At 44.9% G+C, this 17,610-nt stretch overlaps 1 protein-coding gene across 1 annotated transcript in view; it reads right to left on the minus strand.

Annotated features, from left to right (window-relative positions):
- Positions 1-938: 938 nt before the first annotated feature.
- Positions 939-17,610, minus strand: part of LOC126188048 (uncharacterized) — a 67,119-nt gene continuing 50,447 nt past the window's right edge. Inside the window, exon 3 of the mRNA XM_049929480.1 lies at positions 939-1,724. Coding sequence (XP_049785437.1) covers positions 1,499-1,724 — 226 coding nt within the window. The 3' untranslated portion in view covers positions 939-1,498. The remainder of the gene's footprint in view (positions 1,725-17,610) is intronic.

The raw sequence follows: 17,610 nt of genomic DNA on the forward strand, positions 1-17,610 counted from the left end.
AGAGTTTGCAGCAGTCTGGCCACTAAATGAAACTCCAGCTATCAGTCATTTACAAAGAAAAAAGTTAACTAGCTATTCCATCAGGTTTAAATAAATCATTACTTATTCACTGATTTTTTTCTGCTGCTATATACTCTTGGCCAAGCATGTAGCATTTTAGAGAATTACTGTGAGATGGCAACACCACTCAAAGAGCTCTGACTAGTGTCGTTTTGTAACAAACTGTACTGTACAGCGATATGAGCAAAACTATCACACAATTCACTCAAAAAACCGTAAGTATTAAGTTCCAAAACATAAGTAAAACAACAAAAATGTATTTTATCCTGTGAATTCTAAAGTAGTTGAGCAGACTGATGGCAATATGGATTCTCCAAATGCTGTTGTGCGTACAATAAAATATCACTGCCGACACCATCAGTAGTGTTGCCAACTGCATGAGATTACTCACTGTACACGTGTAACCTGCATACTCTTACTATTCCTTATCTTAATGACTTCTCAACAGAACAAAATCATCATTTATCAAGTTCTTGAATCAAGTTTGTACCAACACAAAAGAACAAGAAACAGTTTAACATTTACCTGCTAATAACTGAGGACAATGAAAGTATAACATTCAATTAAATCTTCTCAGTTTATATGCCTTTTCACTGCAAATAAAATGCTTCACTCTGGTACTCTCTGGAAGGTTCCAGATATTGCTGTTGTATCTATAAAGGAAAACAATGTGCCAGCCTAGCTGTCAGTCATAGAAAACAATGTATTACCACAAACAAATCTTACATAATATCCATACAACTAGATGCATTTGTACAATAATTACTGAACTTAAGTATTTGCATCACTTCATGATCATCTGTCATAAAAACACACTTCTTTTGCACTGTTAATAACCTTGAGTGACAACACAAAACTGTAGTATAAATCTAATAATATGTCACTGAGAATTTTTATCTTTTCATCAAAGGTTCAGTAAATCCCCTTCCAACAGGAGAACCACAACAAAACAACCAAAGCTAGGTAATGTTTGCATCATACACCAGATGAAGTTAACGCCATGGTATTACAAGTGGAAGAAAAAAAAATCTTTAGAATCAGTATTTAACACACTAGCATAATAACCATTTACAGTCAAGTTATTTACCTCCAAATAAAAGTTTATAAATAAATTAACAAAAATAAAAAGCCTTTTTTTCAATTGTAAAGTGCACAGTTAACAATTTAACCCTTGAAGAGATTTCACAATGTTTATTAAGTCATTTACAGATACATTCCATGCAGGTACCCCTTGAGTGTATTCTTAAGTACTCACATAAAAGCTATAGCAGGTTGATTAGAATACTATCATAACTAAGAGAACATGACAATATCTTAACTAATCTGCCAGAGTTCAATTACAAGGGAAAAGATGCCGAATGTACCTGTTTATTTTCTTGAGAATCATAAAAATCAGAATCGTCAGTCACAGGAAACAAGATATTACCACAAACCAACCTTACATATTATCTGTATCACTGGATGCATCTGTAAAATTAGAATCTAACTGGAGTAAGTTTATCACTTTAGGATCCTTAGCCAAAAGACACAACACCTCTTTCATTTTCACAATCTCCCTGGCTGACAACATAAGTGTGTAGTTCAAATCTAATAATTTTTCATTGAGATTTTTTATCTGCTCTCTTAGTTTTAGAACTTTAGTAAATCCATTTCCAACAGCACGTCTGCAACAAACAACCCAAGTAAGGTAATCTAACATTATTCCTCGTGAAACTAAAAATAAAATAGGAACATAAAACCACGGAATTGTGGTTTCAAAAAGCCTGTAACCACTAATAATTATTGAGTGAAACAAAAAATAAAACACAGGCAAATTGGAGACTGCAGAAACATTATATGGTATTACAAGTGGAAGAAAAAAAAATCTTTAGAATCAGTATTTAACATACTAGCATAATAACCATTTACAGTCAAGTTATTTACCTCCAAATAAAAGTTTATAAATAAATTAACAAAAATAAAAAGCCTTTTTTTCAATTGTAATCTCTCAGCTGGCCAATGTAGATACTGATACTTGGTACATAAGAAACATCCATTCATTGTATTTTATTTTTTGGTGTACAGCAGAAGTAAAAGCCATACTAACGTGTCTGGTATCCCAGCTCAGCAAGTTTGAAGACTTGCCAGAAGGTACGGAACTCTGTGACAGCTGCTGGACGGTGCTGCCACATCTATAAGTGCTGCTGTCACTGCTGCAAAGTGCTGCCGCAAGGACTTGCCACTCCTCCGGCCTATCAGTAACCATGGCTGCTCTTTAAGGCGAGAAGCGCAGCAGCTCCACTGTCAGTCATGATTTCTTTATGTTACTGTTTGATCTCACTATACACCATTGTTTTTGTTTTGAATTCACTATTTCTTAGGCTTTCAATCTCAGTTTACTTGCTAGACTTTTTATTCTGCCATGCCTTCTCCATTGTTTGTCTTTCCCTAGTTGTCCACCTGTTTACTCTCTGGCAATTCGTTGTACTGCCGTCAGCCAGTTTCTAATGGTTCTCGAGTCATTCCTGGTCTTGTCAGATTCTGATAATTATTACTGGCGATGAGACAAAAGCTTAGCAGAACCCATGGATGCCAGACTTCTGCAACTCGTGGAACAGCAACAGCAAAAGCTACTCCTGCAGCAGCAATTTCAACTGCAGTTCCAAGAACAGTTTTGACAACAACAATGCCGCCAACAACTGCAGCAACATGCTGAATTGCTCCATCAGGACATTCAGCTTTTGAAGGATCAATTGCGGGTTCAAAGTACCCAACTCTCACAACCTGTGGTTGTTCCTCAGCAGAGATCTATCCACCCACATTTCCACCCTTTAACAATGCCAAAGATGACAGACACGTATCTGCAGCAGCTGAAACAGCATTTTGCCACTTTTTTTGTTTTCTGATAATGACTCCAATGGTCATTCTTCCTTTCATGTACTTCCCAGGAGATTTTCTCACTAAAGATGTTGGCTCCACTCTTGAATCCGTCACAATCACTTTCGAGGAGATTGTGTTCCTTACTTTCACAATTATCCGCAATGAATCCATGTGGTCGCACTGTGTCTTGATTGGTTGGTTGGTTGTAGAAGGAACCAAACTACGCGGTCATCAGTCCCTCCGACCTTAGATTAACTAAAACCAATAAAATCCCACAATAGGAGAGGCAACTACAATGTCAATAAAATGAGAAACTAAGGGAAGGAAGGAAAAGGGTGGAAGAAGATGTGAGGGAAAGAAAGTGACTAATGACAGGGGTGGGAAGTAAGCAGCACAGGAGACAAGAGAAACGCTCAAGACATAACAGACCCCGTAACGAAATGAGTGGGAAGGCAGAGGGCTGAATTCAGTTGGGGCGAAGGGAGGAGCAAGAGGGCTTGCCATCCCCTCCACCCACTGATAAGGTGGAATGTCCCTCCCTTAAATAAATTGATAAAAAAACCCATCATGAATAAAACATCAAATGACATCCCCCGCTGAGGCATTGTCAGCCAACACCAGCGGTAGCGAGTCTGGGAAGCTAAAAGTACGTCGTAAGGTGGGGCAGTCCAATAAGATGTGAGCCACAGTCAACATCAATCCACAACAGGGGGGGGGGGTCCTCACGATGGAGGAGATAACCGTGAGTCAAAAAAGCAAAAAAGTATGGCTGATGTGGAGCCGGCAGAGGACGACAGAGGCCTTACGAGAGGCCGGTAAGGAGGACCGCCATGGAGTTTTAGAATCCTTATTTGCCCTGAGCTTATTTGGCGAAGAAAGAGTGATCCATTCTTCATTCCAAAGGCCCAAAACCTGACAAAGTAATGACAAGCGAAGGTCTATTTCCGGAATACCAATAGCAAGAGATGGCCTGGTAGTAGCTAATTTAACCAGTTGATCAGCAAGTTCATTGCCAGGAATCCCAACATGGCCTGGGATCCAAATGAAAACCACCGAGCATCCACGTTGAGTGAGGAGAGAAAAGGAGTCCTGGATAGCGATGACCAATGGGTGTGAGGGTTTTTTTTTTTTGTGTGGCGCACAACTACAGTGATCATTAGATGGGTGTGAGGGAAGCACTGGCCGAAAGTGTGCAAACCGCTCAACGAGTCACTACAGATAGTGAAGGATAGTCCTGAGCAGGAGCGGATATGGTCCAGTGAGCGCAAATAGCTACCAATTCTGCAGTAAAAACACTACAGCCATCTGGCAAGTAACGAAGTTCCATGCGTCGCGCATAGGTGTAAGAAAAACCAGTGCGGCCAGCAACCATGGAGCCATCGGTATAGATCACTTCTGAATCCTGAAAAGAACTGAGGAGACAGGAGAACTGGTGGCGAAGAGCCATTGGAGGGACAGAATTCTTTGAATCGATTGAGAGATCAAGACAGAGTTGTGGCCAAGAGACGCACCACGGAGGGGTACATGCATGAGCGGAGAAGACAGGTGGTAAAGGCAATATGCTGGAGCTCAGAAAAGAGCGACTGAGTGCAGACAGCCATGGTAAGCCCACATCGTGACCGCCGCTGCGGCAGGGTGATCTCCGTGTCTGAATAAAGCAGACCATAATTAGGGTGCTTTGGGGTGCAGCAAATGCAGAGCACATAAGATATCAGCTGTTGCTGGCACAAAACTCGCAGTGGTGGAATCCACGCCTCTGCGCGAAGGATAAGTATGGAGCTAGTCCGGAAAGCACCTGTCGCAAGTCGGACTTCACAGTGGTGGATGGAGTCTAGTAGCTGCAGTGTCTAAGGCGACGCAGAACCATAGACAGGACTTCCATAGTTTAAACGAGACTGGACCAACGCTTGACACAATTGCAGGAGAACAGAGTGGTCTGCACCCCAGGTGGTACTGCACAGGCACCTAAGAACATTGAGATGGGACCAGCAGGTCCTCTTCAAATGGTGAAGGTGAGGGAGCCATGTCAACCGGGCATCGAAGACCAGACCCAAGAAGCAATGGGTTTTTTTTTTTTTTTTTTTTTTTTTTTTTTTTTTTTTTTTTTTGTTGTGGTTTTAGGGCGCAAAACTTCTATGGTCATTAGCGCCCAGCCCGTGACTTAAGACAGTAAAAAACCGAAATTTAAAACCAGCAGCAATGGGAACAAAGTCAGAAAATTGGAGAAACTAAAATTAGAAGACTGCTTAAAAATCCACTACAGAAAGGGGGTGATTGTCCCCGAAAAAGGCTTCAAATGACTGACGTCATTTCACTGTCACTAATAAACTGTAGAACGCGGTCGGCGGAGCGCGTGTCATCTGCTAAAATCGACGATAGATCAGGCGATAGCTGTAGACGGGAGCGTAACGGATTAAAATAGGGGCATTCAATTAAAAGGTGTCTTACCGTCCACAGCTGAGAGCAGTGGGGACAGAGTGGGGGAGGATCGCCGCTTAAAAGATGTCGATGGCTAAAACGACAATGCCCTATCCGGAGTCTAGCTAAAATTACCTCCTCCCGACGACGCGTTCGGGAGGAAGAGGTCCAAGCGCAAGGAAGGGCTTTCACTTCCCGCAATTTATTACAGGGAAGTGCCGACCAATGGGCATGCCATAAATGAGCAACATGGCGACATAAATCGTTCCGAAGATCGGTGAAGGGAAGCGACTGAATAGCTGGCCGAGGAAGAGAGACTGCGGCCTTGGCCGCTATATCGGCCGCCTCATTCCCACAGATACCAGCGTGTCCCGGGAGCCAGAGGAACGCCACCGAGACGCCCCTCAGGTGAAGCAAGCGCAGACAGTCCTGAATCCGGTGGACCAGAGGGTGCACAGGGTAAAGAGCTTGGAGACTGAGGAGAGAGCTGAGAGAATCTGAGCAGATAACGTACTGTATCCGCTGATGGCGGCGGATGTAGTGGACAGCCTGGAGAACAGCGTAAAGCTCCGCAGTATAAACCGAACACTGGTCGGGAAGCAATGGGTGTCCACCACCTCGAGGGGCTGGCCATCGAGGAACAGTTTCGAATGGGGATGGACTGTATGACGACGGCAGAAATGCGCGACAAGTCTTGGCCGCTGAAAACTGAAAGCCTAGGAGAGAGCGCATGAGTGTGCCCGACAGATTGTCACCTGTTGACGGCATTCTGCAGCCCCCATTACGGAGGAGATGAGGTAGATACAAAAATCGTCAGTATACAAAGAGGGAGACACTGTCAGCCCAACAGCTGACACCAGACCATTAATGGCTATGAGAAAGAGGGACACTCAGCACAGAACCTTGTGGAACCCCATTTTCTTGCCGATGGGGAGAGCTGTAGGAGGAGCCAACTTGGACCCGAAAAGAGCGACAAGAAAGGAAGTTGCAGATAAAAACGGGCAGAACGCCACGGAGGCCCCATTCGTGAAGGGTGGTGAAGATGTTGTGGCACCAGGCGTGTCAAATCAAAGAAGACTGCAATGAGGTGTTGCCGATGGGCAAAAGCCGACCGGGTAGCAGATTCCAGGTGGACCAAGTCATCCACCGCAGAACGGCCACAGCGAAAACCACTTTGAGTCAATGACAAAAGGTTGGGGGATCAAGGATCCAAAACAGCTGCTGACTCATCATGTGTTCAAGAAGCTTGCAGAGGGTGTTAGTAAGGCTAATTGGACGATAGCTATCCAACTGAAGAGGCGGCTTCCCTAGCTTCAACACTGGAACAAAAATGCTTTCCTGCCACTGGGTAGGAAATACTCCCTCACCCCACAGACAGTTGAAGAGGGTCAGTATACGACGGTGGCCAGCCAGCTATAAGTGTTGGAGCATTTGATTATGTATCCGATCTAGTCCAGGAGCCATGGCAGGACAAAGGGCAAGGGCGCTGGCAAATTCCCACTCGCTGAATGGGGCATTACATGGTTCTGAGCAGCGAGAAACAAAAGACAAAGGCAGTCCTGAATGCTCTTTCAGAAGGAATGTGGGCAGATACTGAGCCGACGCCGAAGCTTAAGCAAAGTGTTGAGCGAAATTTTCTGCCACAAAGTCCGGATTGGTAAGGACAACACTATGCGTAGAAATTCCCACAACCCCGGTGGGAGGATGGTGACCAAAAATTCGCCGGAGTTTAACCCAGACTTGTAAAGAGGGGGTGTGGGGTCCTGTGGCAGCTACATATTGTTCCCAGCAAATCCGTTTCTGAAATTTGATTAGGTAGCGGGCCCGGACACGGAGTCGGGTGCTGCTTGACGTGTTGAAGAGCACAGCAGCGGTCTTTTATGGCTGCAGCAATTTCCGAAGTCCACCAAAGGACCATCTTCCGGCGGGGGTGGGGGTGGGTGGGGGGGGGGGGGGGGGACCTGAAGAAGAAGGGATGCTGAAACAGCTGCTCAAAGGATGGAGAGAGTCAAAGTCTGAGTAGAGTCATCAACAGTTTTGTGGCAATACAGGGGGGATGGGAGCAGAGGAGAAGGCACCCCAATCAGCCTTAGATATAGTCCATCTGGGAGGGTAACTGAGCGAGAGACACTGAAGGAAGGTCAAAACAATCGGGTAATGGTCGCTGTCACATAAGCCATCGTGGATGCCCCACTGAATGGAGGGAAGAAGGCCGGGACTGCAGTTGGAGAGGTCAATGGTTGAGAAAGTGCCGTGCACCACACTAAAGTAGTGTGGGAGTGCCTGTGTTTAGTAAACAGAGGTCAAGCCCTGCCAGAACAGCTTCAACTGTCCTGCCCAGGGCAGTAGTCGTATGACTACCCCAAAGTGGGTTGTGGGCATTGAAGTCCCCTAATAACAGGAAGGGAGAAGGGAGTTGTTGAAGAAGGGTGGAGAGGGCATAGGATGTGGGCTGCCTATCAGGTGGGAGGTAGATAGTACAGATTGCGATTGGAGTGGCCAGATGGACCCTGACAGCAATGGCTTCCAGGGTAGTATAGAGGGGAACCCATTTTCTAACAGTGTCCTTGCAGACCAAGGTGCAAACACCACCAGAATCCCGCAAGGGGCCAATTCAGTTCAGACAGAAAGCGTGGGACCCACGAAGGGTGGGTGAGTAAGAATTGGCAAAATGGGTCTCTTGGAGCGCAATACGAGCGGCACAGTAGAAGGAATGAAGGGGCTGCAACTCTGGAAGGTGACGCAAATATCCATTACAATTCCACTGGAGGATTCTCAAGCCGGACTCCAAAGTAGAAGTGATTGGACCGGAGTCAGTCATGCCACTGAGTCGCTATCCGTCACTAATAAGGAGTAATATCCATATAGGTGTGTTCAGACACTGTTGGTTCATTGACTGTAGGAGGGGAAGGCCGCACCTCAGGGGGTACCAGAGGGGCCTTGCCGTTCTTCCTGCGTTTCTGCTTCTTCTCTTGGGAAGGAAGAGAAGGGCAGACTTCAGCAAGGGCAGGCACAGAATTACACCATGCAAACTTGACGCCCACTAGCCGCGGATCACGCTGCCGATGTGGAGCAGTAGATCGCCTTTCAGGGGGTGGTGCCGGGAAGAGGAGTCCCGGGAGGGAGCTCCAGTACTGGCAGCTGCCGAAGGAGGGAACACTTCTCCGGTGGGGGAGGGGGAGCAGCACCCGAAGGGGTGGGTATGGGTACTGAGGGGAAGGGGGAGTGGGAGAGGGGGGTGGGAGGAGGAGGCTGAAAGCATGGGGTGAATGGGGTGGGGCTGGGAAGAGGAGGGGGAATGGACGTAATTTAAGCAAAAGTAGACGTCACAGACGGGATGGGGCCGGTCATATTTTTGACGAACCTCAGTGTAGATGAGCCGATCTAAGGTTTTGTACTTTTGAATCCTTCTTTCTTTCACGAACACCGGGCATGCAGGCGAGCGTGGAGAATGCTGTCCATAACAATTTACACACATTGGTGGGGGAGCACAGGCACTCCTCTCATGTGAGGGCGCGCCCACAGTCACCACAGAGGGGATCAGCGTGCAGCGGGAAGACATGTCCAAACCTTACGCATTTAAAACATCTGATCGGTGGTGGAATATAAGGTTTCACATCACACCAATACACCATTACCTTGACCTTCTCTGGGAGGACATCCCCCTCGAAGGCCAGGTTAAAGGCGCCTGTGGGAATGCGATTGTCTGGAGGGCCTCGCTGCACACAGCGGATAAAACAAACCCCTCGCAGCTCGAGGTTAGCATGGAGCTCCTCGTCAGTTTGCAGAAGAAGATCTCAGTGGAAAATAATGCCCTGTACCGAGTTCAAAGATTGGTGGGGCGTGACGGAGACTGGGATGTCACTGAGATGGTCACAAGCATGCAGGGCATCAGATTGGGCAGCAGAAGATGTCTTGATGAGCAAAGCATAGGACTGCATTTTACTCGTCGATTCAACTTCACCACACTTATCTTCAATAGTCTTCATGAAAAACAAAACCTTGGTCATGGCAAAACTACCGCCATCCGTCGAGGTACAAACCAGGTACCGTGGGAAAGGTTTCAATCCAAGCCGGCAAGCTTGACCCTCCTCCCAGGGGGTGGCCAGGGAGGAGAAGGCCGAAGGATCAGGAGTGTCATGTCTGCTACCACTCTTGGAGACGGCCACAGAATGGCCAGGATGGTGAAGCTTTTGTCATTTCATGTGCAAGGCATCTGCCCTAGTACCACCCACTCCAATCAAGGGCTCGTCCCGTGGGTGCCACCCAGCCATAGCAAGGGCCGTCGGGCACGGCGGCTATTGTCAGGAGTTCTGGTGCCCCAAAACAATGAGCATCAACTCCTGGGCATACACGAGGCATTAACAGCTCAGGTACTAGTAGTGTGATCCCTGTGGTTTCAGGAGGCTCAGCCAAGTGGGTACTTAACAGCCCCACCACATGGACTGGCTACCATGCTGGTGACCTAGCAGGAAGGGGGCCAGGTTGCAAAGGGAAAAGGGAGGGGAGGGGTAGAGGAACCTGCACCATGGAAGCTAGGAGGGAGTTCATCCCGAAATGGCTCTCACAGAACGGAAAATTTTGGAAATGGAGGTCAAACCCGAAGGGGACCAAAAACGACGAAAAGGACATGGAAACAGCAAACTAAAAAATAGTACAGACCAAAACAAAGCCAGGAAGATAGCCAGGTCAACATGAGGTCCACTAAGAGGGAAAAGAGGGGGCAGGGACAAAGGAGCAAGGATAGGGACGGAGAGGAACAGGGATGGTAATGCAGCCTTCAAAGGAAAGGAAAGGAGACTGCAATAGCTCGGGGCCCCGTGTATACCACACACGTACCCACAAAAAGACTGTGAGCCCCCTGGGGGGCACTGTGTCTTGAGTTCAACCTAATCAGTCATACCACTTGTGAGTGACGGATTTGAAAGGATTGAGTTACCACTGCAATTCCACTTGTTTGAACCCACCTTGCAAAATTTCAGATGCAGATTCTTTGATCCAAGACCAGTGATCCATCTGGCTCCCAATCCAAATGTCTAAAACAGCAGCTCTCAAACTGGACAAGCCTTCCTGACACAATATTTTGAAAATCCCAGACTCTTTCCAAGATATCACAAAGGCAGCAAATGAACACCTCACGGTCCAAACCTAAGTGGCAATAGTTCAGCCATTGCCTCGAGCGTGAGAGGCTTACGAGATTGAATAATTTTCCGAATGATGGCAGCATGATTCACCTCTTTCGGATGTGTCCATAACCTCTTAACAGCCAGTTACACCCTGTCAACTTAGGCAGTGTGGTGTACTGCCATGTCCTGACTGATTCTCAGCACATCCACGTGCGGGCTGTCGAGGTCGCTGGGTACATTGTGCCCGTTGAGGAAAAGATGGTCATTTTTGAAAGATCTGTTGAAAACCATTGGGGCAGTTGGATCCCACTCCACATATACAGCAAGGGCAGTGTGCGAACTTCAAGCAGTTGTTCCCCAAGGCTATACTTCAGCTATTGAGTTGTTTAAGAACATCAAAATTGTGAACCAAAATGTCAGTTTCCAAGTGGACACTGGAGCTGTAGTTTCTTTGGTTAAACTCCAAACGTGTGCTCATCTGGGTTCCCCTATCTTCACTCCTCTCTCCCGTCTACTTGTCATATATGGTGATAGTTCTCTTCCCCTCTGCAGTAAAATCACAATCCATGCTGCATACAAAGGTCAGACAGCTCATAACTATTTGCTGTCAATAGTCACACTCCTGGTAGCATTTTTGGCATGGATGCCTTCACGTTGTTTGGATTCTCCATCACTGATGAGGTTCAGCTCATCTCAGACAAAGTTCCCGTCCAGGAGCTCGATCTCTTAATGACTTAATTTTCATGTGCACTACACATCAGGGGCACATGTGGAATCTTTGTACCCACTTTACCACACTGTGTATGCGGGACTCAAGTGCCACATGCACAAATGCCAGTTATCTTCAAGAGGAAGTGGAATATTTCACACACTTGCTCAATAAAGATTGGATCCAGTCCATTGACCACAATGTTACTGATACTGATTATTTGTCCCGCTTCCAAACCTTACAAGAGCGGCAGACTATTTTGAGAAAGGTGAATTTTGGCTGCCGATGCTTCTTTCTTTGGCACTGCTGCAGTGTTGCCGTATCTGAAAGATTATGGTACTCAGGGACTGATTGTCTGTGCATCAAAGATGCTGACCCCAGTCAAAAGAACTACTAGCAGCTCAAAAAAGAAGCTTTGGTGATTATATTGCCATTAAGAAGTCCCATGTTTACCTATCCCTGATCAAGTTTACCCTCACTACAGACCACAAACTGATGGTAAAATTCTTTGGGCCATTTCTTGGCTTCCAGAGTGAACAGCCCCACGGCTTCAGCATTGACCACTTTTTCTTAGCTCATACAATTATACCATCTAGTACAAGCCCACATCACAACAGGCAAACGTGGATACTTTCTCTTGTCTACCCTCAGGACCAGACCCATCAGTTGACCAACAGGAAGTCTCATTTTCACATCAACATGGAACGACTTGGATGGGTTTCCCCTTACAGTTACTCACATCACTGCAGAGACTTGACACAACCTTATCTTGCAGTGCATCACACACTATGTGCTCCATGAGTGACCCTCTTATTTTTCAAAACCTGCTGAAGGGCTTGCCCACACTACTGTATATGACAATGGGTCGCAATTCATGGCAACAGCTTTCAAACTATTCTGCACCTACAATGGCATCAGGCACCTGTTTAGTTCACTATTTCACCCCCTCCTCCAATGGTGAAGCTGAGCATGAAGCTGAGCATAGGACGCAGCTGTTTGAACAACAGATCAACAAAAATTGAAAATCATGGGCACTACCACCATCCTAGCTAAGATCACAATATCTCTGGGCACCTACAGAACCATCCGTACCCACACCACAATCCGACTGAGATCTTCCATAAGCAGCAGCCATGTATGCTCCTTCACCTCCTGGCCCCACAGCTCATGGGACACTGGTCACAGCAAGCCAGGCAGTTTCTGCTGGGCTCAGCTGTGTGAGCACACTTGTATGGGGCAAAACCCTCATCAATGCCATACATAATGATTCCCATCCATGGATGGCACTCTACTACAGTTGACACTCTTGAGGAACTGAGTGCCAACATACCAGCCAGCTCCTACCAATTGCACCACCACTGTCCACTCAATGAGATCGGAAGTGACACCCTTGTCACACACACATCTGCAGATGTACAACTTGCACCCCAGGGAAGCAACATCAGTTCCCACTGAAGCCAAGTATGGAAGTTGTGGTCTCAGTACAGTCTCCGCTGTCTCTGCCATCATTGACGACATTGCCACTGGTTCCGCTGCTGCACCCTAGCACATTGCCAGGCATCCCAGTTCCTTTCTCCCACTCAGCAGGCTTCTGTGCAGGGCCTCCACCCATGCCAACAGTTCGCTTTCCCAAGCATCGTCCAGAGCACTTCCAGCACTACACGTCTATTTCAGAGAGAAGGGGTTTCATATCTTGGGCTGGCAAGTGTGAAGGCTCACCGGATTGTATGGAACTCTATGAAAACTGCTAGATCGTACTGCTACATCTGCAGGTGCCGGCATTACCACCACGAGCCTATCACTGCGTGAGGTCGCCCTTTAATGCCAGCAGCACAGCAGCTCGACAGCCACTTGTGATTTCTCCGAGCTATTGCATTGATCTCACTACATGTTATCTTGTTTCTGAATTCAGTATGTCTTAGGCTTCATCTCTGCTTACTCACTAGACTTTTTATTCTGCCAAGCCATCTCTGTTGTCATACTCTAGTTGTTATCCACCTGTTTACTCTCGCAACCCACTTTGGAATTCTCAGAGGGTCAGCCTGTTTTTACTGGTTCTTGAGTCATTCCCAGTCTTGTCAGGTTCCAATCACTATATTGTGCAATGTTAATAATGGAAGATTTGAAAAGGCTTATCATATATACAAATACACATATTGTTAGATGCTGTATAGGTACTCCCCGAGGAGATTGTTGACTTAGAACATGATAATGGATTAACAAGTCACGTTTTGACTAAAGGCACTGAAGAGCAAAGTTGCTCCCTCTCCATAGCTTCAACCCCACAACTATGACAATCACAATTCTTCAAGCAGTACACACACACACACACACACACACACACACACACACACACACACACACACACACACACCAGAGAGAGAGAGAGAGAGAGAGAGAGAGAGAGAGAGAGAGAGAGAGAGAGAGAGAGAGCAGGTTCTTTGTCAATATCTTAGTTTTACAAGAAACGTACACCAGTGACAATGGTCAGCACTCAGCTATAGGAAGAATACCCGTACATACAAGACAACAGTAGTACAACACCATGTCAAATACAGGAAAGGCAAATTTGTTAAGATTGACTGAGTATTTTGTCAAATTTTCTCATAAGTTCATCAGACTTCTTTTCACTTGCCATAAAAATTTGGAGTATTATCGTCGCAAATGTTTATTAACATCCAAATACTTGCTGGCTAGAACCCTTTACTGTGGTATCTATTCAAAATAATCTAATACGTCGAGACTTCAGTTATCTTTCTTACTGTGGCTACAATGAAATTAATGAAAGTGGAATGAAATTGTCAGAATGAGCAGATAAAAATAATGTACACCTGGTGTATGATGCCAAAGACAAATGTACATTTCCCTCAATTCATTGAACAAAACTATTTGCCCGGACTCTGTTTTGCTTTTCCCAGTATGGTGTCACCATCAGCTCAAAGGAGGTGAAGGGTTATACTGGGTGGATTGAGGAAGGGGGGAGAGGGTTGCAAGGAACAATAGCTGATGGTTGGGTGGGAGAACAAGTACACAGCATATGAATGAGGTACTGGTGAGCTCGATCTTGTTCAAGTAGGGGAAATTGTGTCTGACGACACACAATGATCAGTGGGCTGAGAGGGACAGATGATCAGAGGAACAGGTACACTGTGGAGGGGACGATGTGAGTAGCATTTCAGGGCTAACAGATGGGGCACAGAGACAGGAATCGAGGTAGGTGCGAGACAACACTGGCACAGATTAAGGCCAGGAGGATTGAGGGATCTAAGAACTTCTTGTAAGGTCAATTCCCCACCTATGTAGTTGATACAATTGCTTTCACACTTGGTCCTGCCTCTGATAAGGTAAGATATACCTATGACAAATTATGATTATGGGCTTGAAGGGACCGAACATCTTTGTTATCTGTCCTTATCTCATTGGGAATCACATAAAATGATGTAAAACAAGAAAAGGGGAATGATCAGCTCCATTGACTGCGACCTTGTTATCATGGGTGAAAATCTGCATGACAGTGCCCAAGTCAGATGGTTAAATGTGAGCTAAAACCTAGCCTCTATTTCTGTACCACACCAACATCACTGACAGATACACCAAGAAGCTTCATCATTTTCAATGTAACTAAAATGGGGGTGAGAAAACGAAGACTTTACAGACTCGAGAGCTGATTACCTTACACAGTCAGATAAAATATGCACATAAAATTTAAAAATGCAGGCCAGTGCAGAGGGAGAAGTAAACTGTACATCGATTGGGATAGTCACAGAGGAAGGAACAAAATAGGCATCTAAGAATGGTGAAGGACAGTATTTTCTTTAGGGGACATAGAAGAGGCCCTTCCAGGTCATCAAAATGGGTACATACCACAGAGGGGCCAAGAGAAGAGGTATCTGACACATGGAGGTCCTTGCAGAGATGCTCCTATAGTATCCCAGCCAGCCAATATATTTTTGGGCGATTCATAAACATTGGGAACTATTAGCTGTAAAACTGAGTCACATAACACAGATGTGTAGACATCTGACAGACAGTCACTGCTTAGTTTACCAAGAGTTGCTGGCATCTGACCCTCAGTGGCAGGACACCAACTTCCATCAGGAGGACGTCTATGGGGTCTGTACAGAAGGCTCCAATTGCCAACTGCACACCACAGTGGTGGACAGTCTAACAAGCTCTGTACTGATGGTGCTGCTTACCCATAGGCAACATATTCATTCTTCAGGTGGGCTAAGATCACAGGTTTGTAGAATTGAGAAGAAATTTGCAGTCTGCACCCTGGAAAGTGCTGTTGAGAAATTAGATTATTAAGTTTTCTCTTGCAAAATCACTATAAGTCAACAAGGTTACCATATATACACCAGCTGTTGTCAAAGAGCTTAAAAATTTGAAATTTTCAATGACTTCAAGTAACTGGTTACTGATGTAAAGTTGTGGGTACGTGTGTACAGTCCTTATTCAATAGAAGTGTATGATATGAGTTTCCATGGGAGCAAAATGACATCCACAATTCAGAACACAGTTATGTACTTTCTACAGTCAGTTGTTGGAAAACAGTTGACTCATTCAATTGTAGTTTTACGTATCAGTTGAATTATTCATTTTTTTCTTTTAAGTGAAACCAGTTTATGGGACCAACAGAATGAAAACAGCCTACACAGTCTGGCACATTGTTATGAACAGAAACATTCAATTGTTTTGCCATTGTTAAATAATTGATTATTGCTGACTGTGTACTTGGTTGCCCCTGTCATCACTGTCATTGCCTTTCCAATATTTGCTTTTTACTGAGTGCAAATAGTTAGCTTTTAGTTCAGTGTTTCATCCCAATTTATAAATAGGGGTTTTCTTGGTAGTGAACTTTGTGTCTAAATCGGAACAAAAAGAAGAAAGGAAGAAATTTGTGGGTATGTGTGTGGTATGCACAGGGCCCCGAGCTATTGCAGTCTCCTTTCCTTTCCTTTGAAGGCTGCATTACCATCCCTGTTCCAGTCATATAAAGTCAACGCAATATACAGCAAGTGCAAGGATAATTCATATTATGAAACTGTGTTGACAAATACAGCAGATGTCACTCTATTCTGAACTAATTAGGACTGAACAAAATTCGGTTTAGCAGGAATTCTGAATAAGCAGATTACATGAATAACCGACTTGTTAAGGTGTAAAGTAAGTGCAAGGACATCTGCTAATGACCTCTGACAACTCATAGCGCAGACACCCTACCTATCCCTCTCCCTCCCGCATTCCAAACACATTATTCCAAATTTATTGTTAAGCTTTGTTTGGTAAGTGTTGAGTTACTTTACCAAGTCACTCTGCCTTTTTTATTTATGTTCATAGTCCCTAAAGTCAACTGTTAAACATTAAATGTGGCAAGTAAACAAAGTCATTCTTCGTGTACTTTAAAACAAAAACTTTGAATGTTTGAACAAGGGAGAAAGTGCTACTAAATTATCACTCAAATATGGTGTCGAAAAGCAACGAGTAGTGACTGGGGGGGGGGGATGTTAAAATTTAGTAGTTTTGACCTGCTTCAAGTGAAATAACACTTGAAAAGCTGCAAAAAGCGACTGTCTTCACATCAAAAACTTGATGAGGCATTATTCTTGTGGGTCACTCAAGAAAGACAGAAAGCAGTCCCCATTTCCGGTCCTTGGGTAAAAGGAAAGGCACATTAACTGAACAAGGTTATGAATGGTGACTCAATTTTCAGCTAGCTGCGTTTTTTTTTTTTTTTTTGTTTTTTACTATTGAGCAGGAAGACATGAACTAGACAGCTCACGATTGATGAAGCAAGCTGTCAGCTGACAATGAAGCACCTGTCAATTATCTAAAAGAAGTTAAAGATCTTGTTTCTTCTCAAACCTGCCGACCCTAGCAAGTTCACAATGCAGATGAAACCGGACTGTATTTTAAGGCTTTGCCTACAAAACGGCTTACTTTGCAAGAAGAAAAATCTCCCACAGGGTTTAAAATGGCCAAAGATCTAACAGTGTTAGCTTGCAGCAACACTTCGGCAACAAACAAACTTCCACTGACGGTAATATGCAACTTGGCAAAACCATGAGTGTTCAAAAACATTATCAACAACATACGACCTTTGTTTTGTAAGAATCAAAAAAAAATGCTTGGATGGAGTGTTCAATAGAGAAAATGGATTGCCTAATTGTGCTCTGCTGTTTATAGGCTATGTTCAGTTTCACACAAAAGGAACAAAACTTGTTTGTGGAGACATCAAAGCAGTTTTTCTGCCACTGAATGTAACTTCAATTCTTCGCCTATGGACCACGGTTTGTTGTGGCCATTAAATAAATAAATAAAAAGTAATAAAAAATGCTGCTTCCCACCTTACTTGAAGAGGATGAAAATGAAATCACAATCCCACAAAAACTTAAGGAAATTACAATAAAAGATGTGATCTACTGGTTGGGATAACAC

Source organism: Schistocerca cancellata, chromosome 5 (genome assembly GCF_023864275.1).
Source record: "Schistocerca cancellata isolate TAMUIC-IGC-003103 chromosome 5, iqSchCanc2.1, whole genome shotgun sequence".
NCBI lineage: Eukaryota > Metazoa > Arthropoda > Insecta > Orthoptera > Acrididae > Schistocerca > Schistocerca cancellata.